Genomic DNA, 23,774 nt, shown 5'->3' with positions numbered 1-23,774 from the left:
AAAAAACTGATTCTCAATACAGATAATAAAAAAAAATAAAAAACAATGGACCAAGCTGCTTGAAAGCAGAGGACGAAACTGGACGTCAAAAGCCATGCAACATTATTTTTTAACCATGCCCTAATCCACAATATCTATCTCACAAAACCCAAAACTAACCTCTGTGTACACAAGATAAACGTAAGCATATGACAGTTCATTGGTCTGAATATTTTTTACCTTCGGTTCAGCAGCGGTGGCGCCGGCAAGGGAGGGAGGTCTTCGCAGCTGCAAAACACTGACCGGTTACTCTTTTATTTGGTTTCCCAAGCAAAATCAGCTCTGTGCAGATGAAGTACTGTGCTCGCTGTTTCTGGCCGAAGAGACGGCGTCGCCGGTGGTGCTGGGCGGAGGAACCTCTCACGCGGGCGACGAACGGGAGCTTTCGCGGGTTGATTTCGAAATATCTAGCTTACCAAGGACCCCATTTCTCCAAACGCACGTTTTCAATTTAAAAAAAAAAAAAATTCAGATACCACGTATGATGTGCAAGTGTGCTCTGCTACAGTTGTGGATCCCTAGTACTACTCTTTCTTTTAAGCCATTTGCTAGATTCTTTTCGGGTCTACATCAAATGGCCCTTAATTTGGACCATGCAATGCATGACACGTCTTTATGATCAATATTGTGTAAATTAAGTCGTGGAAGATGCATATAATATATTGTGATCGGGCAACATATCACAAATACATGTTAATTTGAACATGACATCATTGTTTTACCAGTCGTATAGGTCGATATTTTAGCTTTTTATTTTTTATTTTATTTTTCAAATTACAAGATCAATTTTTAACTTTCAATTTAGATAAGACTATTTATAATTTATATATATATATAGACTATTATTTTAGAATATAATTTATATATATTTATATATATAATTTATTTATATATCACATATCCCGAAACGATACTGATATCGAAATATTTCGTTCCAATGTCTTGACTGGTACGACATCTGGTATGGTTACTATGGTATTCAAAACTTTGCATACCTAGAATTCATTTTTTTTTTTTTTTGTCATGTCATAACTTCACTTATTTATCATGTTATAACTTCACTTACTTTTAATTAATCTATATATCTTAATGGAGATCATATCTTAGCAAGAGCATAACTCATACTTATATTTCAAATCGGAGTTAGATATTGATAGTTTGAGAGTTTAATTTTCTGTTGTCGTCCTTTTTCTGAAGCTTTCTTATTCTATTTAATTCGGAGAATCGTTCTTTCATTAATTTCGGGACTCTAGCAGAAATTGTGGTCTCCATCATTTTGAACTTTAATTTACTTTACTATGGAGCACAAGAGAATAGTGAACAAGCTTAAAGGTAGGAAGGCATGCACATGCACAGCTAGCTAGGGACTAAAAGTTCTCTCAACAAAAAAATAAACATGCAGGGAAATGGTCAAAATGGTTGCGGACAGAGTACATCAAACGTTGTGTGCGCGACTTCATCATGTAGTCCATAATCAACTTGCATGTATTTTATATATATATATATATATATATGTATGTATGTATGTATATATATATATATATATATTCACTACTCAGAACCGTACCGTGACAGCTTACTTGTCATGTGGTAGTCTTATATATAATATAATCCGAAATATACTAAGCTAAAGCTCAAGGCCGGTCTTCATCTCCCATCTTCATTTCCTTTCCCAACTCAGAAATTCCATCAATCTGACGAATGTTCAGTGGTAGCCCTGAGCTTTCCCAAAAGTCCCTTCAAATGAAGCAAGATGATAAGTTGATCTTCTCTAAGGCTTTTTCCAGAGAAAGCTCCGTGGCTAACCCTTCTCTCAGGGTGTATTATGGAGGAGCTTCTGGTGCTGTTCCCTTCATGTGGGAGTCTCGCCCTGGTACCCCTAAACATCATACACTTTCCGACACTGCGCTTGTACCCCCTCTCACTCCCCCTCCTTCCTATTATAGCAGTTCCAATAATAAAAAGTCCGTTAAGAAGAACAACTCAAGATCCAATCTCTTTTACGCTTTATTCCCAAAAATACGTCTTAGAAAAACCAATGCGTCTCCGTCGCGCACTTCAGCATCATTCTCATCATCGGATTCATCATTGTTTTCTCCAATTACTACTACAAAGCTCAAGGGAAGGAAGCGATTTTTAAGCCAAGGCTCATCCTTCGATTCCAGGGAAGATCATGATGACGGGACCGTTCGTTCACCAACTTCAACATTGTGTTTTGGCATCGGTAGAGTACTGGCTAGCTCTGGCAGTACTGGGCCTCGCGGCTGACCGGTTGTAATATTTTGAAAGAAAAAAGGCCTTGTTGTTAAAGGTAAGAAATTGATATGTAGGCGCGCTGCCTACATACTTGCCTTGTTTATGTTGCCTCATTTGTTCGATTGTAGTAACTAGTTATCTAAACTACCTAAACTTTCTGAAATTTATGGTGGTAAACCTTGTTTATTATCATATCTATCTGAAATAAAAGAAAGTTGGGTCCCAATTAAAATGTATCTAAACCATGTAATTTATCAACAAAGCTCGTCCTTGATCTTGTTCTTATATATTCTTCTTGAAATCAATGATCATAATGTGGCTAAATTTGGTATATATATATATATATATATGTTCAAACAAGTGGAAAGATGCACCTTGATCGATGATATGGATCAGTGGCATATATGAACGTAAAAAAAAAACATATATATATATGGCCGTAATAGTACTATACGAGTATTTGTAATTTGTATTTTCCTGATTTTAAGTTGTCGGTGTTTAGAATGAGGGTATGCAATCCATGATTTTCTCCTTCATATGATCACGTGGCCGGTGTCCCTTGCAAATGAACTGCTCACTGTTCATTACCGTGAAAGAAGGTGTCCCTTCCATGATTTTCTCTTGCTTATGATCAGTCCATTAAATCAAAAATTGCATGCAAATGAACTGGCTCACTGTTCATTACCGTGAACAAAAGTGCATCTGACATTTCAATATCATCGATCCGATGCTAGTAAAATTTGCTCTTGTCAAGCTGGCCGGACAGTAATAGCATGATCTTGTGTTGCAAGTACTTTTGTTTGTTTGAAAATAATTGAGCAAGCCAGTAGATTATGAGGCCAATTAAAGAAACTAGAAAAAGAGAGGGGGTAGGAGTAGACCTCAATAAACACCCCCCATCTAGTTGTGTGTACCTTCATGCTTTACCAAAGAACAGCTTTAGGATGTTTAATTGGTTGGAGGAGTGTCTTGGAAAACATGGCAGTTGGACGTGTCTATTCGTCCTTTTTTGTCCCTGGTTATTAATTGCCAAGAGGAAAGACGGGTAGAGGTTTCCATCAACACATTTAATTCTGCCTGTTTATATTGTTGTGAATCTTTTGCTTCTGTTTTGTCTCCGTCCCGTATTGAAAGTTTTGTCTCTTTTTCTGAAGGGGGAAGGCTGTATGTGTGTGTATTTTCTTTCTTTTGTTTTTCTTTTCTTTTTTATCACTCGAATACAATTGGTTCAATTCAAGTACCCTGCAGATTTTCATGGACGTAACATAATTGAACAACATGGATATGTAACCCAAATTCATCCACCCATTTATTCCATTCTTGAATTTTGAAAAACAAAATTCAAAGCTGATCAACTTCAAAATCTGTTCACGGCACATGATGCTGCTGTGTTATAAGTTTCGACTTTCACATTTGTCGTCGATTTTGTTTCTATATGCATTTTTTAAGGAACTATTTCCTTGGTACTTTGATGGAAGAAAAGTTAATGACGACATAATATATATAGAGTATGGTCCATAGTTGGCCGTTTCGTGTCCCCCTGAGACGTGCCAAGAAGAAAGGAAATGGTAACAAGAAACATGTACCAAAGGGTTTTATTCTTCGTATTTTAATCAAGCAAGAGGAGGCCGGAGAATCTCAAGCAAAGTAAAACAAAGATAGAAAGGGGTGTAAATGTTGATGATGGCTTCTCTGCAGTGCTAGCAACTTGCATGAGAGTGTCCTGGCCAGTTGTTCCACGTGCGCGTATGGCCATCATTTGTATGTTAGTATTTTGGACACAAATAACGATATCTGACACTATATAATACGTATATATGTCTTCAGCCAAGATATTCAACAGATTCAACAAAATTCTGTAGAGACGGCAAATTAGTAGCCTGAACCGAAGTTTCTGGCTAAATAATTTTTCTGGCCACATGATAGCTAGAAGTTCTACCAAAATTTGGAGTTCAACCTCTGACACGACTTACATATCAAGGCTGCCACAACTGCTTTTGGAGAAAGAACTTTTCTTAAGTATATGTACTTGTATCATATCATACGTGGGGACTCAAACAATCCATGATAGTTGCACGGATCTATACAATCCGTGGATCTATGATCCACACAATGAATGTTCTAAAATCTGAATGCAAATGTGATAAGATCTTGGGTCATTGAGAGTTAAAGAGGTTATAACTTGGCGACAACAGTACCTTAACCTAAAAATTTAAGTCACTGGATTTGAGGCTCATACTTTTGTACGTACCAACTACTCAAATCCGGTCATTACTATCCACAGAATGGCTTAACCACCTCATAATAGACCAGTACTTCTCTTATACGTAAATATTCCATGTTCCCCCAATCTGAAGCAAGCAATTTCATCTATTTCTCTGTAACCCTAGACAATAAATGTGTATTAGTTTTGCTACAGCCGCTATGATGCAATTTCATGGGGCTTTCCTCTTTTATACCTGAATATTTGTAGTAAGCAACATTGCATAGACTGTATATAAATGAGATACTAGAGACTGACGCTACTGATAGTTCCTGCTTCTCGTTCATATCTCGTAACTTCATGTAGTGCATTTGCCAAGTAATTCACATTACTTGTGTTTACACCCGCCATGCTGCCAATTGAAATGTAAAATTACAAGTGACTAAATACAACAGTACCATAACCAAAAAGGAATATGTACACAGGTAAAAATCTTATTAAAAATAAATTTCCTCACTAAACTAAAAGAAATATACCTCATACGTCCATCTGGAGTAATGTATACGTGGAATTCCCTTACTAGACGATCAATCTCATCAGGTGTTAATCCAGAGAAGCAAAACATCCCAACCTGCAGCCAAATATATTAGAGGGTTTACAAGTGGTGCTCAACTGGTCAAATATTTTGCTCATGACATCATACTAGTCAAACTGCCATGATTAAAGAAAAAAGAAAACCAAATAATGGCCCTCACCCCCCCCCCCCCAAAAAAAAAAGCCCCACTTACACACCTGGTTAGTTATGTGCTCCCAGCTGACAGGACCACCCAACTTCTCAAGAGTTTCACGTAGAGTAATCCGCATTTGTTTAATACGATTTGCCATGACCTTATGATGTCAGGATAACGTTGAAGGTATATCAAATTCTTCGAACTCAAAAAGGAAGAGATAACAAATAGACTAGAGAAAATACATGAAAAGTATATACTACCTTCACCTCTTTGAACCAGAGGACCTTGGTCTGTGGATCACTCAAGATTGTCGAGACCAACGATATACCGTGAACAGGAGGATTGCTGTAGGTTGTCCTGGCAATCTGCTGCAGTTGACTTTTAACTGCAACCGCTTGCTTCACATCATCACATAGGACACTAAAAAGAGGGGTAAGAAAATGGGAAAGATCAGTAGTAAACTCCACAAAGGACAGATTGGGATGGTTGAGCTATTGACCTTGTTAGCATTGTATTACATTGGCATAGCACTGCCTCCCCACCTAAGGATACAATAGATATGGGTATGGCAAAGGGGTGCATTGATCGGTCTTCTCCAAATGTTGCAAGTTCTCAAAAGCATGTTATAAATACTGCCCATAACTAAAGTCATTCTGGCCTCTTTTTAGTCTAGCTACTAACAAATTCATGCATACTTTCCAGAATCCATGTGTATCGTTGCTTACCTGAGACAACCAACTCGGTGTCCATGTAATACCATGTTTTTGGCAAACGATTGAGCACAGCCTATTAGATGTCCATCTTCAAGAAAAATCCGGATTGGTAGGGCATCCACATCAAGATCTCCACTTGCAAAGCCTTGGTAAGCCATGTCAAAGAAGGGAAAGTGATTCTTTACCTGAAAAATGATTTGAGGCCAAGATTAAAGATAATTGAGAAGGATTGGAGACGCAGAACGTTGAGGTAAACAGTACATTTAACAAATTACCTTAAACTTGTTTGAGATTTCCCTCCATTGTTCTTCAGTTGGGTCAACCCCAGTTGGGTTGTGAGCACAAGGATGAAACAAGAAAAAAGAACCATCCGGGGCATTCTATAAAAACCAACAAACTTAATATACCAAAGACAGCCTATTATTTATGTCATTCAGTCACCGTATGAGGTATATAAAGCAGACATTTGAAGGCCTCATGCATGCCTCTCGATCAAAAGAAGTGCATTATTTTGTTGAATAAATTATGAGAATTCTACGTCCAAGGAGCGTTATCATTCTAAATAGAAAATTTCTCTTAGAGCATTTTAATGCAAAAGGAAAATAAAAAAGAAAATCCTTATTAACTGTCTATCTGATTTAATGGAACTAAATTATCCATGAAAATTGTCTTTCTAAATGGAAGCCCACCATAAAAATCATCCTCAACCCCGGGACTAACAATTCAAAAGTAGACTCTAACCTCGACATCATCCATTAGAGCTGCAAAGTTTAAACGCTTTGAAATGGGATGGTAGTAGCGGAAGCTTCTTTCTGGAACTTGAGCATCTCTCCATATATTGTGATGGCTATGCAACGCACGGGATTGAAACTCAACAATTAAAAAAAATCCTTAAATTACTACCGTATGCACTAGAAGAATTAAAGTGTTGCAGAACAAACTTACTTGGACCAAGTAAAATCAGGCAAATAAATTGGTGATTCAGGATAGAAACGCCTCTGCAACTCAGCAAACAGTCGACAGGCACTAGTACCAGAGAGCGCTTGAAGTCCAGCAACCCTCCCGTCCTTTAGGAGATGGGCATGTTTTCCATAAGCCAGTTTCACACTCTCCTCGACCAACTTTGAACCCACTTCAGTAGCATTTGACTCCCTAACCAAATAAATCTCACAAAAAATTTGGCCGTTAGAACATTGATCAAGTGAACCACCAATATCTATAATTTAGGCACTCAATTAGATCGGTGTAATATTTATCGTGTTGTTCGAACAAGTGTCCTCGGAACGAACCCTCACGTATATGTTCTTGGAAAGAAAAGGAAACAAGAAAATTAAGCTCAAACAAGAACACCGAACAATCATAACTCACAGGAACTCGCAACCAGCAATCTTTGAATCCGCATATCGAATACATTGTAGAACTACCGGTTTCCCCTCATTATCCCTGTAAGCTCCCTGAAATTGAAACAGGAACAGATGAATCAACTCGGAAAAAAGGACTTTCCATCAGCAAAAGCCTCGATGAAGGAAGAAACTTTGTACCACTCCAAGATTGATCTTGTTGGGGTTAGTGTCAGCAAGAAAAGCCTCCGTGACACCAATGATGGGGTCTTTAGGAGCTGGTTTCACATGGTCCCACCAACCAAGGGCCCTGCTTGAGGTTGACATGAGCCTCGTTGATCCAGCAAATCTTCCTCCGATGAACCTCCGCATGATGTTGATGATTATCCGTTGTTGCATCCGTTTCTGCTACCCCCCTGAAGGCCCTATGAAATGTAGAATCTCGAAGAAACCCAAGTTTCTTCTCAAGTAAAAGTAGGGGGTAGCGGAACATTAGAAAGTTGAGGGTTTCCATGGTTTTTCCTCTCGTCTCACTCGTTCCAGTGGGCTCGTTGGTTTTGCTTTCCCAAGTAGCCGTGTACTTTTTTATTCGACAGCAATCCTGGTGCGGGGATGTTCGGTAGCCGGCAATTTCTCAAAATTTCCTTAAACGGGTCCAAATATTTTTTATTGAGAAAATATTAGGAACAATCACTATTTATCACTACATATCATATATCTTTTATATATAAAAAGTGTATATGAAACGAAAAATCTTGTTTTAACGGTTTTTCTTATTTTTCCGTTAAAGTTAATACCATTTGTTTAAATACGTGTGAATGTAATCGGCATATAGAATGAAGACATAAATATTGAGAGATATAACATTCAATGTTATTATATGATTTATTAATCACAATAATTACAATACTTAATAGTTTATATAACAATAAGTAATTAAAGATTAGTTATTATATTTTTCTCTTTCTCCTTAACATATACACGTGTATTAGGTGCATAAGACGTGAATTCCTAAGTATAATACATGTGTATTATACGTTTCATTAAATCAGATTATTGAGTATTCTAAATTTAAAAATCTCATATAATATATAACACAATTGTGTTTAATCAAAGTGTTTTTTTTTTCATGGTAGTAGGACGTAGCTTCCACGAAGTCATATTCCACAAGTGGACTTGCTATGATGGGCACGTGACAAAGATCGTGATCCTTGAGCTAATCAAGAAAAAATAAATTCGGCCAACAACTTCAAAATATATTTTAGGATTTATATATATGCTATATATAAAAAATATTATACCACAAATTTTATAAAAAGATTATGTTTTAACTTTATATTGATCCTGATCGATTCAACCAACAGCAAAATAAGAATTTCAATGTTGTCTCTATTGATCGTCTACAGGATTACATAAATTGATGAATTATAATACAAATATCAAACGACACATATTTTGAACTACCGTTTGTGTTAGACTTTTATTAAATTTTTCGTATACATCTTTGCTAAATTTATGGATGTTATAAATATGTATTAGATTATATGATATTTTGAACTAATTTTTTTATCTTCTCCAATATGCCTTAAATTATTAAGTGACATCAATAATTTTTATAAAATATATATTACTTTTTACAAATAATCATTTCATAAAATTAGACAAACGTGCTTTGCACGTTGCTCCCACCTAGTTTTATAAAAAATATCTATATGTTGAACCCAAGGTTTCAAATTTCATGTGATTATAAATCTACACATGGATTTTGATGATAACAAATGAATTCAAAGAATAAAGGAGTTTCAAGCTCAAGTTATCCACACAATGAAGTCAAGTACATCAAAGAACCAAGTATGAGAAAGAAGGAAACAAGTTCACATTAAAATCGTAGAGTAATGTTGTAAATCTCTTAAAATTCGAAATTAGGATTAATGCTCAAAATTAATATTTGATCATAAAGTATTAAAATACATTTTCCACATGTGCATGGATATTTTTGAAAATTAACTTTGAAAATATTAAAAATGATTGATTGTCATCTTTTACATGTGCATGCCTTGATTAAAGGGTTGAACTTTGAAAATATTAAAGATGATTGATTGTCATCTTTCACATGTGCATGTTTTATTTGAATATTTTCAAAAGTGATTTATGCTGTTTTAGACTTATACAAAAGGTAGATGATTTTGTTTGAAAAATTTGAAAAGTAAAGTGTGCTCCTTTTGTCATATACAAAAAGTAAAAGATTAAGTTTGAATTTTTTGAAAATGAAAGTGTGCTCCTTTTGTCATATGCCAAAAGTAAAAGATTAGGTTTGATTTTTTTGAAAAAGTGAATGATGTTGTCTTTGACATGTGAATTTTTTTAAATTTGAATATGAAGTCTCATATGTCTATAAATAGATCATTTGAGAGCTTCACATTTACAACATCAAGAGCATATAACATTCATTCAAAACTTTCATTCTCTCTTCTCTAAGCATTGAGCCTTAATTCTTGTTCATTTTGAGAGATATAGTTTGCGCTATATTGTTCTTATTTCACTTATTGAGGAGTGTTTTCTAATAACCTACCTACTATCAGCTTTTGTATCAAAAAAATGGTGTGTATAACTCTTGTGCGTGTAGAAAGTATTCTACACGGGGAATAGTTGAATCACCACGTGTAAGGTGATTGCAAGTGTAGAGGGTGTTCTACACGGATCCTTTGTAACGTTGTTGTTCAAAGGTGTAATAGGTTTCTAACTCCACCTGAAGGAGGTTGAATAGTGAATTTGGGAATTCTCAAGGGGTAGCTTGAGGCGAGGACGTAGGCAGTGGGGCCGAACCTCGTTAACATACTAAGTTTGCTTCTCTTTTACCCTTACTCTTTATATTTATTACTGTTTCGCATTTTATTTATATTTTATATTGTATATTTGATTTATAATTGTTATTTTTTTAAATATAACTCAATTCACCCCCCCTCTTGTGTTAGTCATCTGGGCAACAATTGATATCAGAGCTAGTTGACCTGTATTGTTCATACAGACAGATCACTCATGGGAACTCTTGCTTGTGACTGTGTCACCGAAGCAAGACTCTCCGACCATAAGTGATGGTGCACCGGTAGAGACGGTAGCCGGCTAGTCTGGTAGGTACAATTGTTAGGTGACATAGGTGCGACCTATGATCAGTAACAATTGATATCAGAGCTAAGAACTCTATTATAAGATTAACTATTTTTTGAGTTAAGATCTTATAGCTAACATTGCAGCTTCATTTGGTGAAAGTCAATCTAGCAGTCGGCCTCCACTCTTTTGTGGAGATAATTACTCATTCTGGAAAGTTAGAATGAGAATATTTCTTCAGGCTCAAGGTAGAGAAATCTAGAAATGTATTGTAAATGGACCTTATATTCCAACAAAAGTGGTTGATGGAGTAAAAGTCAAAAAGGAAGAAGAAGAGTTTGATCATGAAGACGATAGACTTTATACTTTAAATTTAACTGCTATGAATTTATTATATAATGCTCTTAATGGAAATGAGTTTAATAGAATAATGAATTACGCTACGGCAAAAGAAATTTGGGATAACTTGGAAGTAACTTATGAAAGAACTTCGCAAGTCAAGGAATCAAAAATTTATATTCTTACTCATGAATATGAAATGTTTAAGATGAATGATGATGAATCTATTTCTAGTATGCACACTCGTTTTACTAACATCATAAACAGCTTGACAGCTCTTGACAAACTTTATTCCAAGGTGGAGATAGTAAGAGAAATTATCAACTTTTTACCAAAACGGTGGGAATCAAAAGTTACAGCGATTCTTGAAGCTAGAGACCTCAAGAAGCTCGAAGTCAATGAACTCATCGGGTCACTTATCACCCATGAATACACATTAAAAAGAGGAGAAGAAGAAGGAAAGCTAAAGAAGAGCTTAGCACTTAAAGCTGTTCCTTATGAAAGTGAAAGTGATGAAGATGAGGAAAATGACGATAAAGATGAAGAAGTTGCGATGATAACAAGAAGAATTCAGAGGTTCTTGAAGAAAAATAGAACTCCTCCAACGAAATCCTTCAAAAAGTTTTTCAAGAAAGATTCAGGTAAAAATGACACTTTAATTTGTTATAAATGCAATAAACCTGGTCATATCAAGCCAGATTGTCCTCTGCTAAAGAAAGATCCAGACAAGGGCAAGAAAACAATGAAAGCTATATGGAATGATGATTCATGAAGCTCAGATAGTGAAGCAAGCAATGAAGAATCAGCAAATCTTTGTCTTATGGTTAAAGATGACATTGAGGTAACAAATCTTGATAATATTGAAAATCCTTCATATGAAGAGTTGCAAAATGTTTTAGAAGAGGTTTATGAGGAATTTGAAAAATTGGGTATAAAATATAATGCTTTGAAAAAGAAAAATTTTTCTTTAACAAATGAAATTGATATTTTAAGAAAAGAAAATATCATTTTGAAAGATGAAAATTTTGAATTGAATAAGAAGAAAACCGATTTAGAAAATATTGTTGAAAACTTTACGAATGGAAAAAGAAATTTTGAAAAACTTCTTGGTAGTCAAAAATTTGTTTTTGACAAGGCAGGTTTGGGATATATGCCAAAACAAAAATACAAATCTTATAAAAATTTCTTTGATAATCCTTCTATATCAAAGTCCAATAATCAAAATTCTTTTCATAAAAATAATTTTGTAAAAAAAAAATATTATTATAATCATTCAAGTTCTTCATATATGTCACATGCTATTTGTAATTTCTGTAATAGAAATTATCACAATTATCATACTTGTCCTATTAGAAGAAATCATACAATGACTGTTAGGGCCATATGGGTACCTAAAAATCTTGTTTCTTCTAATACTAATAAATAAAGGACCCAAAGAACTTGGGTACCAAGAAAAATCATTTTAATTGTTTTTATAGGTATGCATGAAGTCATCCACAAGCAAAAACAAGTGGTTTTTAGATAGTGGATGTTCAAGACACATGACGGGAGACAAGACTAAGTTCTTTGATCTTAGATCTAAAGAAGAAGGACACGTGACATTTGGAGACAACTCGAAAAGGAAGATCGTGAGAATAGGTAAAATTGGTAATGAATCTTCTCTCATAATTGAAGATGTTCTACTTGTTGAAGGTCTAAAACATAATCTTTTGAGCATAAGTCAATTATGTGATAAAGGATTTACAGTTACTTTCAAAATGGATAAGTGCATTATTTTGAATGATTATGATTGTAATATTTGTTTTATTACTTTTAGAAACAATAATGTTTATACAATTAATTTTAAAGAAATTACCTCACAAGATGCTATTTACTTTTCAGTTCAAAATGAAACTAGTTGGTTATGGCATAGAAGATTAGATCATGCCAACATGGAACTTATTTCCAAACTTTCAAAAAATGATCTTGTGAGAGGTTTACCAAAAACAAATTTTCTTAAAGACAAAATTTGTGATGCATGTCAATTTGGTAAACAAACAAAAACTTCTTTTAAAACTAAGAAACATATTTCCACTACTAGACCATTGCAACTGATACACATGGATCTTTTTGGACCAAATAGAGTTGCAAGTCTAGGAGGAAAATATTATGCATTTGTTATTGTTGATGATTTCTCTAGATATACTTGGGTCATCTTTCTTGCTCATAAAGATGAGGTACATAATGCCTTTACCAAATTATGCAAGAGAATTCAAAATGAAAATGGCTATACTATTTCAAGTATCCGAAATGATTGAGGAAAAGAGTTTGTTAATAAAAATATTAAAATATTTTGTGATGAAAATGGTTTTGTGCATAATTTTTCTGCTTCTCGAACTCCTCAACAAAATGGGGTAGTAGAGAGGAAAAATAGATCTCTTCAAGATATGGCAAGAATAATACTCAATGAGAACAACTTGCCTAGTTATTTTTGGGCCGAAGCGGTAAGTACTGCATGTTATGTTATAAATAGAATTATGCTAAGGTCTAAGTTAGATAAAACCCCATACGAGCTTTGGAATGAGAAAAAGCCCAACATTGGTTACTTTCATGTATTTGGATGCAAATGTTTTATTTTGAATGACAGGGATAATTTAGTCAAGTTTGATGCCAAATCTGATGAAGGTATCTTTCTCGGGTATTCTACTAATAGTAAAGCTTATAGAATATTCAATAAAAAGATTTTGACTGTACAAGAATCTATGCATGTAGTATTTGATGAATCTAATTCTCCACTCTCCAAGAAATCTATTGATGAAGAAACATGAGGTATAAATAACACGGAAAGTCTCACTCTCAACAAAGAGAAAACAATAGAGGAAGTTCAACATGGAGCCATCAGGAAAGATCATCAAAATTTAATACAAGATGCAACCAAACAGTGGAAATTTGTGAAAGATCATCCAGTGGAACAAATTTTGAGAGAACCTTCACAAGGTGTAAGTACTCGATCATCTCTTAGAAATATTTGCAATCATACTGCTTTTCTATCTCAAATTGAACCCAAAAATATTGATGACGCACTTCTTGATGAATCTTGGATTCTAACTATGCAAAAAGAGTTGAATCAATTTGAAAGAAATGATGTTTGGACACTTGTTCCTAGACCCAAAAATCATACTATTATTTGAACAAAATGGGTTTTTAGAAACAAGAAAGATGAGTCCGGAGTCATTACTAGAAATAAGGCTCGACTTGTAACCCAATGTTTTAATCAAGAAGAAGGAATCGATTATGATGAGACATGCACCTGTTGCAAGATTAGAAGCTATTGGAATGCTACTTGCATATGCTTGTTATAAGATTTCAAACTTTTTCAAATGAATGTTAAAAGTGCTTTTTTAAATGGTTTTATAAATGAAGAGGTATATGTTGAGCAACTTCCAGGTTTTGAAAATCATATTTCTCCAAATCATGTTTTCAAACTCACAAAAGCACTATATGGACTTAAACAAGCTCCTAGAGTTTGGTACGAGAGACTCAGTGGTTTCTTGATTGAAAAAATTTTTTGAAGAGAAAAAATCGACACAACTCTTTTCATTAAATATGAAAATAATGATATTCTTTTGATTTAGATTTATGTTGATGATATAATATTCGGTGCTACTAATGAAAATATGTGTCAAATTTTTGTTAAGACTATGCAGGAAGAATTTGAGATGAGCATGATGGGAGAACTTACATTCTTTCTCAGATTGCAAATTAAGTAAGCAAAAAGTGGGACATTCATCAATCAATCAAAATATATTAAGGAATTGCTGAAAAAGTTTGGGATGGAAAATGCTAAGGAAATTGGAACACCAATGAGTCCATCAACTAAACTTGATAAAGATGAATCCGGTAAGCCAATTGACTCGAAGATATATCGAGGTATGATTGGTAGTTTATTATATTTAACAGCCAGTAGATCAGGTATTATGTTTAGTGTGTACTTATGTGCACGCTTTCAATCATCTCCAAAAGAATCACATTTAATTACAGTTAAGCGCATTCTTAGATATCTTAGTGGTTCCTAGGGTTATGGTACTCTAAGTACACATCTTTCGATCTAATCAGCTACACAGATGCAGATTATGCTGGCTGTAAAATAGATCGAAAAAACACTAGTAGAGCATGCCGTTTCTTAGGTCATGCACTAGTTTTCTGGTTTAGTAAAAAATAAAATTCTGTTGCACTATCTACTGCTGAGGCAGAATATGTTGCTGCGGGTAGTTGTTGTGCTCAAATTCTCTACATGAAGCAACAACTTGAAGATTTTAAACTCATGTATAATCACATTCCAATCAAATGTGATAATACAAGTGCTATAAATCTTTCAAAGAACCCAATACAACATTCTAAAACTAAGCATATTGAAATAAGGTATCATTTTCTTCGAGATCATGTGCAGAAAGGCGATATAATATTAGAGTTCACAAACACACACGATCAGTTAGCAGATATTTTCACAAAACCTTTACCAGAAGATAGATTATGTATGATCAGAAGAGAAATAGGTATGATGCATGCTATGAATATCTCTTAAAAGATAGACCAGAGTCAATAAAAATAGAGATAGATTTTTTAAATACTTTTACATAAACTTGAGATTCTTAGCCTCATGTTTGAGACGCTCATTCTCTTCATACAATATCATGTCATTCTTATCCATGGGAACCGGCAAGCGAAATGAAGAATCTAATAAAGATTTCAACTGTTTATTCTTTTGCCGAATGATTCATTCCCTTGTGTGAGACTCTTGAACAATTCGTTGAAGTACAACAATTTGTTCTTTGAGCTTTTCAACTTCGTGATTTTTGGCTTGTAGCCACTGAGAAAAAACAACAATAAAGGAAGAGTAGTGAGTCCCAAGACTCACCAAGTCATAAATAGCATCAGAATCTGACTTATTAGTCAGATTATTATTTTCTTGCTGCAAGATGACACCAATGGCAGCTGCAGAAAGGACATGAGGTTAAGATGCAGAATGCCTCATAGATGGATCTAGAGAAATGTTAGAAGAATGAGCTATTGAGAAAAGAATAGAAGGCTTAAAACGAGAATGTTGAAAGAATACATATGAGTTATAGAGATGAAAAGAAAACTTGATGCGGATTGGATGAACTTCAGGACTGATTTTATAGAGATAGCATAAAGAACAAGACAAGCTATCATCCAAGTCAAAGAGCAATATATTTTTTCCCGATCGGTGAAAATGACATTTTTTAGAAACTCGGAGCCTTCAATCTCGTTTGTCAACAACATCAAGCGATTTTTTCAAATCTCCAGCCGCACTTGTCGGGTCACGGATGGATGAATTTATTTAATTTTTTTAACTATCTACAGTGTCTACTAACGCACCGTTTTCTTAAGATCCATTTACTTATTGCGGATCCTTTTTAATGATGCCAAAAGGGGGAGAAGTTTTAGACTAGAACATTAACATTGTTTAAATTGCTAAACTTGTTATATATGCTTGGAATTATATTTATACTTTTGCTTGAAAAACTAACGCATATTTTCAGGGGGAGCTTAAGTATTAATACAGGTTTCAAGTTCTATAAAGTATTTTTCATCATCAAAAAGGGGGAGATTGTTGAACCCAAGGTTTCAAGTTTCATGTGATTATAAATCTACACATGGATTTTGATGATAACAAATGAATTTAAAGAATAAAGGTGTTTCAAGCTCAAGTTGTCCACACAATAGAGTCAGGTACATCAAAGAACCAAGCATGAGCAAGAAGGAAACAAGTTCACATTAAAATCATAGAGTAATGTTGTAAATCTCTTAAAATTCGAAATTAGGATTAATGCTCAAAATTAATATTTGATCATAAAGCATTAAAATACATTTTCCACATGTGCATGAATATTTTTGAAAATTAACTTTGAAAATATTAAAGATGATTGATTGTCATCTTTTACATGTGCATGCCTTGATTAAAGGGTTGAACTTTGAAAATATTAAAGATGATTGATTGTCATCTTTCACATGTGCATGTTTTATTTGAATATTTTCAAAAGTGATTGATGCTTTTTTAGACTTATACAAAAGGTAGATGATTTTGTTTGAAAAATTTGAAAAGTAAAGTGTGTTCCTTTTGTCATATACAAAAAGTAAAAGATTAGGTTTGAATTTTTTGAAAAGGAAAGTGTGCTCCTTTTGTCATATGTCAAAAGTAAAAGATTATGTTTGATTTTTTTGAAAAAGTGAATAATGTTGTCTTTGACATGTGAATCTTTTTAAATTTGAATATGAAGTCTCATATGCCTATAAATAGATCATTTGAGAGCTTCACATTCACAACACCAAGAGCATACAACATTCATTCAAAACTTTCATTCTCTCTTCTCTAAGCATTGAATCTTAATCCTTGTTCATTTTGAGAAATATAGTTTGCGCTATATTGTTCTTATTTCACTCATTGAGGAGTGTTTTCTGATAACCTACCCACTATCAACTTTTGTATCAGAAAAAGGATGTGTATAACCCTTGTGCGTGTAGAAAGTATTCTACACGGGAAATAGTTGAATCACCACGTGTAAGGTGATTGCAAGTGTAGAGGGTGTTCTACACGGATCCTTTGTAGCGGTGTTGTTCAAAGGTGTAATAGGTTTCTAACTCCACTTGAAGGAGGTTGAATAGTGAATTTGGGAATCCTCAAGGGGTAGCTTGAGGCGAGGACGTAGGCAGTGGGGCCGAACCTCGTTAACATACTGAGTTTGCTTCTCTCTTACCCTTACTCTTTATATTTATTACTGTTTCGCATTTTGCTTATATTTTATATTGTATATTTGATTTATAATTGTTATTTTTTTAAATATAACTCAATTCACCCCCCTCTTGTGTTAGTCATCTGGGCAACACTATATATCTTATGAAAAGCATCCCTACACCTTATAAAAACCTATAAATATGTGGTGTGCAACATAAGTAGTAGCTGATGTATAATAAATCCCTTTTTTATTTTACAACAAAACAATCTGAAGACGTTTTATTTTCAAAAAGGGGAGGTTGAAAAAATGAATAAAATGGAGTCGACATATCAACGACGTCGTCGAGTGCACTGTTGAACCCCATTTTGTTTCTCATTGAGTTAACCGATTATCTATCTCACTTTCAGCATTCACATCCTAAAATCACAAATTTTTCAAATTTTGAAAAAAAATTTAGAGATTTCATTCCAAACTGCTCCCAATCTCATACCATATTTTGTAATGAATGGATGTGGGGATCTACTGTTTATCCCCAAATCATTATTTTAAGTTTATAAGTAAGTTTATAAAGGGAAGTGAGAGAAAAAAGTAATAAAGAAAGAATAAAGAAATATTATTTTAATAGATTAGAGAAAGAATAAGAAATGAGATCTATGATGTTTTTTAAAGATGAATAAAATTTAAGAAAAAATTTTAGAAAATGTGATTTTTAGTTAAATTATAAGAAATTTTATGAAGAATCTAATTTGAATGCTCTATTAAACTTAGATTAATTTTATATTTTAATAATTTTTGCAAAAGAAATTTCGACATTATCATAAACATTTTTTCCAAATAAACTTTCAAGAGAACTTATCGTATTTTTAAATATGAATAATGCTACTCATTATCAATTTTCTTATCATCCTCTTATTATCATATGATTTGGTATTAGATGATTATATATTATTTATTATATTTTACTTATGAACCTATTAGTTAATGCCATATTATGAGATGATGAGATGATGATGATAATGATGATAAGAAAGATGATGAGTAGATTTTTTTCTTGAGGAACGATTCTAACCGGAACATCCTATTATGTGCAATCAACGGAGACTAATGAGAATATGACACGGATGCATAGCTTACAAATCTAAATAAAGTGCAAAGTAGAGGATTATACCTCCTCATTAATGTGCAGCACCTGTCCCCTCTACTTTTTCACTCTTCTCTCTCTCTCTCTCTCTCTCTCTCTCTCTCTCTCTCTCTCTCTCTCTCTCTCTCTCCCCCCCCCCCTCCCCCGAAAATCACTCTGTGACCGAAGAACACTTTCTCTCTTACTGAAAGCGGAAGCAGCAGCAGCATCACGCATTATATCGAAGCATCAAGATCTTTAGCCGTAGTTTCGTGTTATTTTTCACTTGTGAGTATTATTTTCTCATCATTTTTTTTTTATTATTTGTTTAACTATATTTATTTAGATTTTTTGAGTTTCTAAATTAGGATTTTCTTAGCCCATAAAATTCCTAACAAGGTTTTTTTTTTTTTTTTTAATTCCTATTCGGATTTGTTGAGCCCATGAAAGAGTTATGTTCAGATTTTTTGAGATTTCGATTTGATTTTTCTCTATTATTTTTCTGAGTATTAGGGTTTTATTTTTTTATATTATTTTCATAATTTTCAGTGAGAAGATTTTCTCTATTTGTAATGATCTTTGCCTGTTTTTTTGTAGGGTTTTGGCTTGGCTCTGATTTATCATTGTTCGCACATTTGGCATAGTCAATACGATGGTATTAAATTTGCTTTGTTTTCTATTGTTTGCTATGCTACAGTTTTCTTTTGAAGGAATATGGGTTTCATAATCTAGAATAAAATTTGTGCATTAAAATAATTTGAAATAATTGGATTCTCATGTGGTGAAATATTATTGGATATGTTAAAAATCATTTTATTGGCGGAGATGTTATTTATTTGTCTATTAAAAAGCATTTTATTGGATATGTTAAAAAGTATTTTATTGGCTAAGATATTATTCATTTGTCTATTAAAAAACAGTTTATTGGATATGTTAATTGATATTTTATTTATGATATTGTTTTATGTTGGGACGAAGGATTTTGGGTGGAGTTCAGATAGTGATGAGGTTGAGATAGTGACGAGTAGAAACTGTCCAGAAGACTTTGTAAATGAAACTATTGAGGATGAAACCGTGGAAGAGCAATGTGATGTGAGCATGGGAGATGGATTGGATGTGGGAGATGACGTTAATTTGGGGGATGGTGATGGAGATGGAATCAATCTGATTTCCACTACTGGTAGTGGAAATCTTGAACCGTTCGTTGGGAAGGAATTTGATGAGGTTGAGGATGCCCAAGCATTTTACAAGGCGTATGCAAGACGAAAAGGTTTTGCAATGAGAACCAATCATACGCAATTATCCAGAGAGGACAGAAAATTAGTTGGAGTACACTATGTTTGTACGCGGGAAGGATTTAGGCGTGAAAGTTTCAAACAAAAAGAAAGAAAAAATCCCGAACTTGCTGAAACAAAGATTGGTTGTAAAGCTACCATGTGTATAAAAAAAGATGGTGAAAGGTGGATAGTTTGCAAGTTTGTCCCTGAACACAACCATGTGCTACTGACACCAAGAAGTACGAGCTTGCTCCGTGGACATAGAGGGGTAACGCGTGTGCAAAAGAAACTCATTCTCACTTTGAATGAGTCCGGCATACCGACAAGGAAGATAATGTCGGTCTTGAGCAAAGAATCAGGTGGTGATTTTAATACAGGTTGTATTGGTAAGGACGTTGACAATTATTTGGGAAATAAAAGAAGAAAATTGTTTGAAGAGGGGGATGCACAAAGGTTATACGCATATTTTCTTGATCGACAGTGTAAAGAACCTGGGTTTGTATATTCCATGCAGATTGATGAGAATGGGTGTATGGGAAGCTGTTTTTGGGCAGATGCAAGATCAAGGTCTGCATATCAATATTTTGGAGACGTTGTCACGTTTGATGCGACGTACCTCACAAACATTTATAAGATGCCATTTGTGCCGTTTTCAGGAGTAAATCATCATCACCAAACCATAATGTTTGGTTGTGCGTTGTTAGTTAATGAAACAGCTGAGTCATATATATGGTTATTGAGGACATGGCAGGAAGCAATGCTTGGTCGTGCCCCTTTAACTATTATTACTGATGATGACAAAGCCATGGCGAAGGCAATTGCAGAGGTACTTCCAAATACTACTCACAGGTTGTGCTTGTGGCATATTTTGCAAAAATTTCCAGAACATTTGGCACATGTTTATAACCAGTTTCCAGACTTTTCGAAAGAGTTCCGTCATTGTATTCATGAGACAATAACATGTGATGAATTTGAGGAGGAATGGAGTTCAATAATCCTGAAATATGGTTTGGTTGGTAATGATTGGTTGGAAAATCTTTACAACCGACGATATAAGTGGGTTCCGGCTTACTTGCGAACCACGTTTTGTGCTGGTATGTCAACCACGCAAAGGAGTGAGAGCATGAATAAATTTTTCAAGGATTATGTTCGTTCGAGCACGATGGTGAGTGATTTTGTTCATCAGTATGAGAAAGCCTTAGATGCACACTATTTTAAGGAAAAAGAGAAGGATGTGAGAACGAAATCAACTAAGGCGGTTTTGAAAACATGTTGGTCAATTGAGGAAGAGGCGGCGTCAGTGTATACAAGGAAGTCATTCCAAATCTTTCAAGCTGAGCTATTTAATAGCCAACGATACAAAGCGTCCAAAGTTCAGAAAGAGGGTGAGAGTAAGATGTATGCAGTGGCACCTAATGGCAAAGAGAAACCCATTTATTATGTGACTTTGGAGAGTGGAGAAATGAAGGCAATATGTACATGTCATATGTTCGAGTTTTTGGGTATTGTTTGTAGGCATATCTTATGTGTCTTAACAAAGAAATCAAAATTAGATGTGTTGCCATATCACTATGTGGTTGAGCGATGGACAATCAATGCTAAGAGTCGAGCTATACTTGAGTTACCAGTTTCTGAGGGGCATGTAATGACACAAGAAGATCCGATAATGCGAAAAAACAAGTTGATGATGCAGTTTTACGATGTTGCAGACCTTGGCTCACAATCAAGTTTTAAAATGAACCACCTTTCTCATGCCTTGGAGAAGGTCCACAATGAGTTGCTTTTAATGGAAGATATTGGAGAAAGAAATTTCGAAGTCGGGGACATGTCACGTAATGATTCCCTTATGTTAAGATCACAAGTAATATCAAATTTCTCACAAACTATACAATATCCTCAACGTGTGCCAACGAAAGGAAGACCGAAATCCTTGAGAGCAAAGAACCCGAAAGAAACTCAAACAGTGAAGAAAAGGCGTTGAGCATTTGCAAAATTGAAGGTCATACGAAGAACAACTGCCCATCGTTCGGGTATAGTACTTATATAAAAAATTTCTTTGGTTTTATAATATAATAACAGAGTTCCGTCATTTTGATGCTTATTGTTTTGTTCTATTTTTTTGTAGGGATATTAGAAATATAAATGACAACATATCACAACGGCTTGATATTGAAGAACAAAATTAGATGAGGTTAGTGTTAATTTTATTTGCAACTGGTTTTTTTAATTTTTTTTACCCTTAATTATTTTTTTAGTTTATTGGCTAATTTTTTTTACCCATCTTGTGCTTGCTTTTTTGCAGAGTAGCTAACTGTTGGAGCATTTTGTGTTGAAGTGGCATACTATACTGAAGTGGAAGATTTGTGTTGTACTGTCTTTGTATTTTATTCAGACTGTTGGACATATCTTTGCATTTTATTTAGACTGTTAGAAGTAAATTTTTTGGTTATTCAGACTGGGTTTGTGTATTAAGCAATGTTCAGATTCACGTATTCACGTGTTACCATAACCAAAAAATGAACTTTTGTATGTTTAATCCCATATCCAGGTGCTTTAGTGGCCCATGCATATCAATGATTGTTGGTCATTAAAAGTAGTAATTTTATTACTAAAAAATTTACTTGTGAATTTTAATCTCATATCCAGGTGCTTTAGTGGTCCATGCATATCAATGATTGTTGGTCGTTAAAAGCAGTAATTTTATTACTAGAAAATTTACTTGTGAATTTTAAGCTCATATCCAGATTTATTTTATAGTGTAAATCAAACCGAAGTGGCCCATGCATTCAGACGTTCCGGCTTACAGTGAGAGCATTACATTACTAAAAAGTGGAATGGAGTTAAAACCATCAAATTTACCAAAATGGGCAGTTACATTCATATTACATCTATTACTCAAACACTAACCATATAATATTAGCATTGAAACTGACATACATGATTATTGTTCAAATAAAAAATAATTACAGCACAAAGCACAACGCCACATAACCATAACAAGAATAATGTGCCCTTGTACTTCTTTTCCATAGCTTTAAATTTTGCTTCCTCAACCATTACACGTTCTTGGCTGATCCTATCATTTCTTCTTTGAGCTAATTCCAATGTCATTTTGCAACAATGGTTTAATTCTTGTTCAAAATCAATCCATTGAAAAAACGAGCATTGTCTCTTCATCTTATAGTTTGGACAATTTAAGAATCGTCTGCCAAAACTAGTATTTTTGGCAGAAATCCTTAGCTTTGCTGGAATCCCACAATGGCAAAGTGGTTCTACACCATTGTCATCATCAGTGTACTGCATTTGTGATGCCGATTAATATTAGACAAACCAATACATAAGCATACATATCACTGCCGTGCAACAGCCACTAATTTACAGAACAACAAACCAAGACATAAGCATACATATCACTGCCGTGCAACAACCACTAATTTACAGAACAACAAACCAAAACATAAGCATACATATCAATGCCGTGCAACAGCCAATAATTTACAGAACAACAAACCAAGACATAAGCATACATTATAAATATAAAAATGAGCAAAACATGCATTTGCAAAAATATTCTAAACAACAAACCAGTTTACAGAACAACCCAGAATATGCACGATAACTGCATTGAAATTTACAGAACAAATCATCAGGCATTGAAATTTACAGAACAACAAAACCAATTCATTTGGGTACTAAATAGTTAAGAAATATAAAATGGAGACATAATGACTCAAAGTTGCTTCTAAAGAGAACCTGTACCTTCATTCTAATTCGGGTGGGTTCGGCGTGGGTGGGTTCGACGTGGGTGGGTGGGTTCGGCTTTCTGGGTTCAGCGTTCGGGGGTGGGTTCAGCTTTCGACGTGGGTGGGTTCGCCGGTGGGTTCGGCTTTCTGGGTTCGACGTTCGGGGGT

The 23,774-nt window shown here is 34.4% G+C and overlaps 3 protein-coding genes across 6 annotated transcripts; 2 read left to right on the top strand and 1 right to left on the bottom strand.

Moving 5' to 3' along the window:
* Window positions 1–1,614: 1,614 nt before the first annotated feature.
* LOC122279970 lies at window positions 1,615–2,582 on the top strand. Its single transcript, XM_043090895.1, has one exon. The coding sequence runs from the start codon at window positions 1,741–1,743 to the stop codon at window positions 2,305–2,307; it is 567 nt and encodes a 188-aa protein (XP_042946829.1). The 5' UTR covers window positions 1,615–1,740; the 3' UTR covers window positions 2,308–2,582.
* An 809-nt stretch (window positions 2,583–3,391) lies between these two features.
* On the bottom strand, window positions 3,392–7,884 carry LOC122279969 (aspartate aminotransferase, mitochondrial-like). 4 transcript variants are annotated; one of them, XR_006229705.1, is made up of 11 exons: window positions 7,484–7,881; window positions 7,311–7,396; window positions 6,888–7,094; window positions 6,684–6,789; window positions 6,218–6,322; window positions 5,955–6,127; window positions 5,490–5,649; window positions 5,291–5,386; window positions 5,035–5,129; window positions 4,755–4,910; window positions 3,392–4,095 (listed from the first exon to the last, which is right to left on the bottom strand). XR_006229705.1 is itself a non-coding variant. In XM_043090894.1 (10 exons), the coding sequence occupies exons 1-10, from the start codon at window positions 7,679–7,681 to the stop codon at window positions 4,805–4,807; spliced, it is 1,326 nt and encodes a 441-aa protein (XP_042946828.1). In that variant the 5' UTR covers window positions 7,682–7,884; the 3' UTR covers window positions 4,586–4,804. The 4 variants fall into 4 exon arrangements, 2 of the variants coding, with proteins under 2 accessions (XP_042946828.1, XP_042946826.1); XR_006229704.1 differs by lacking the exon at window positions 3,392–4,095 and adding an exon at window positions 4,586–4,681; XM_043090894.1 differs by lacking the exon at window positions 3,392–4,095 and having other exon boundaries at window positions 4,586–4,910; window positions 5,496–5,649; window positions 7,484–7,884.
* A 10,928-nt stretch (window positions 7,885–18,812) lies between these two features.
* LOC122278721 (protein FAR1-RELATED SEQUENCE 5-like) lies at window positions 18,813–21,844 on the top strand. Its single transcript, XM_043088904.1, has 3 exons — window positions 18,813–19,241; window positions 19,565–19,652; window positions 19,710–21,844. The coding sequence occupies exons 1-3, from the start codon at window positions 19,239–19,241 to the stop codon at window positions 21,842–21,844; spliced, it is 2,226 nt and encodes a 741-aa protein (XP_042944838.1). The 5' UTR covers window positions 18,813–19,238.
* Window positions 21,845–23,774: the final 1,930 nt, after the last annotated feature.

Source organism: Carya illinoinensis, chromosome 10, assembly GCF_018687715.1.
Source record: "Carya illinoinensis cultivar Pawnee chromosome 10, C.illinoinensisPawnee_v1, whole genome shotgun sequence".
In the NCBI taxonomy this organism is placed as follows: Eukaryota; Viridiplantae; Streptophyta; class Magnoliopsida; order Fagales; family Juglandaceae; genus Carya; species Carya illinoinensis.
Note: the sequence above shows the minus strand (reverse complement) of the source record. Positions and strands in the feature narration are given on the sequence as shown.

Bases quoted from the DNA above. Each gene is read 5' to 3' on its own strand.
- LOC122279969 (XM_043090892.1), bottom strand. From the start codon at position 7,681: ATGCAACAACGGATAATCATCAACATCATGCGGAGGTTCATCGGAGGA. The intron at 7,095-7,310 runs GTGAGTTATGAT...TTATTTGGTTAG, and splicing joins ATTGCTGGTTGCGAGTTCCT to GGAGTCAAATGCTACTGAAG. The intron at 5,387-5,489 runs GTAGTATATACT...TGACATCATAAG, and splicing joins TCTGGTTCAAAGAGGTGAAG to GTCATGGCAAATCGTATTAA.
- LOC122279970 (XM_043090895.1), top strand. From the start codon at position 1,741: ATGTTCAGTGGTAGCCCTGAGCTTTCCCAAAAGTCCCTTCAAATGAAG.
- LOC122278721 (XM_043088904.1), top strand. The intron at 19,653-19,709 runs ATGAAACCGTGG...TGGATGTGGGAG, and splicing joins TGTAAATGAAACTATTGAGG to ATGACGTTAATTTGGGGGAT.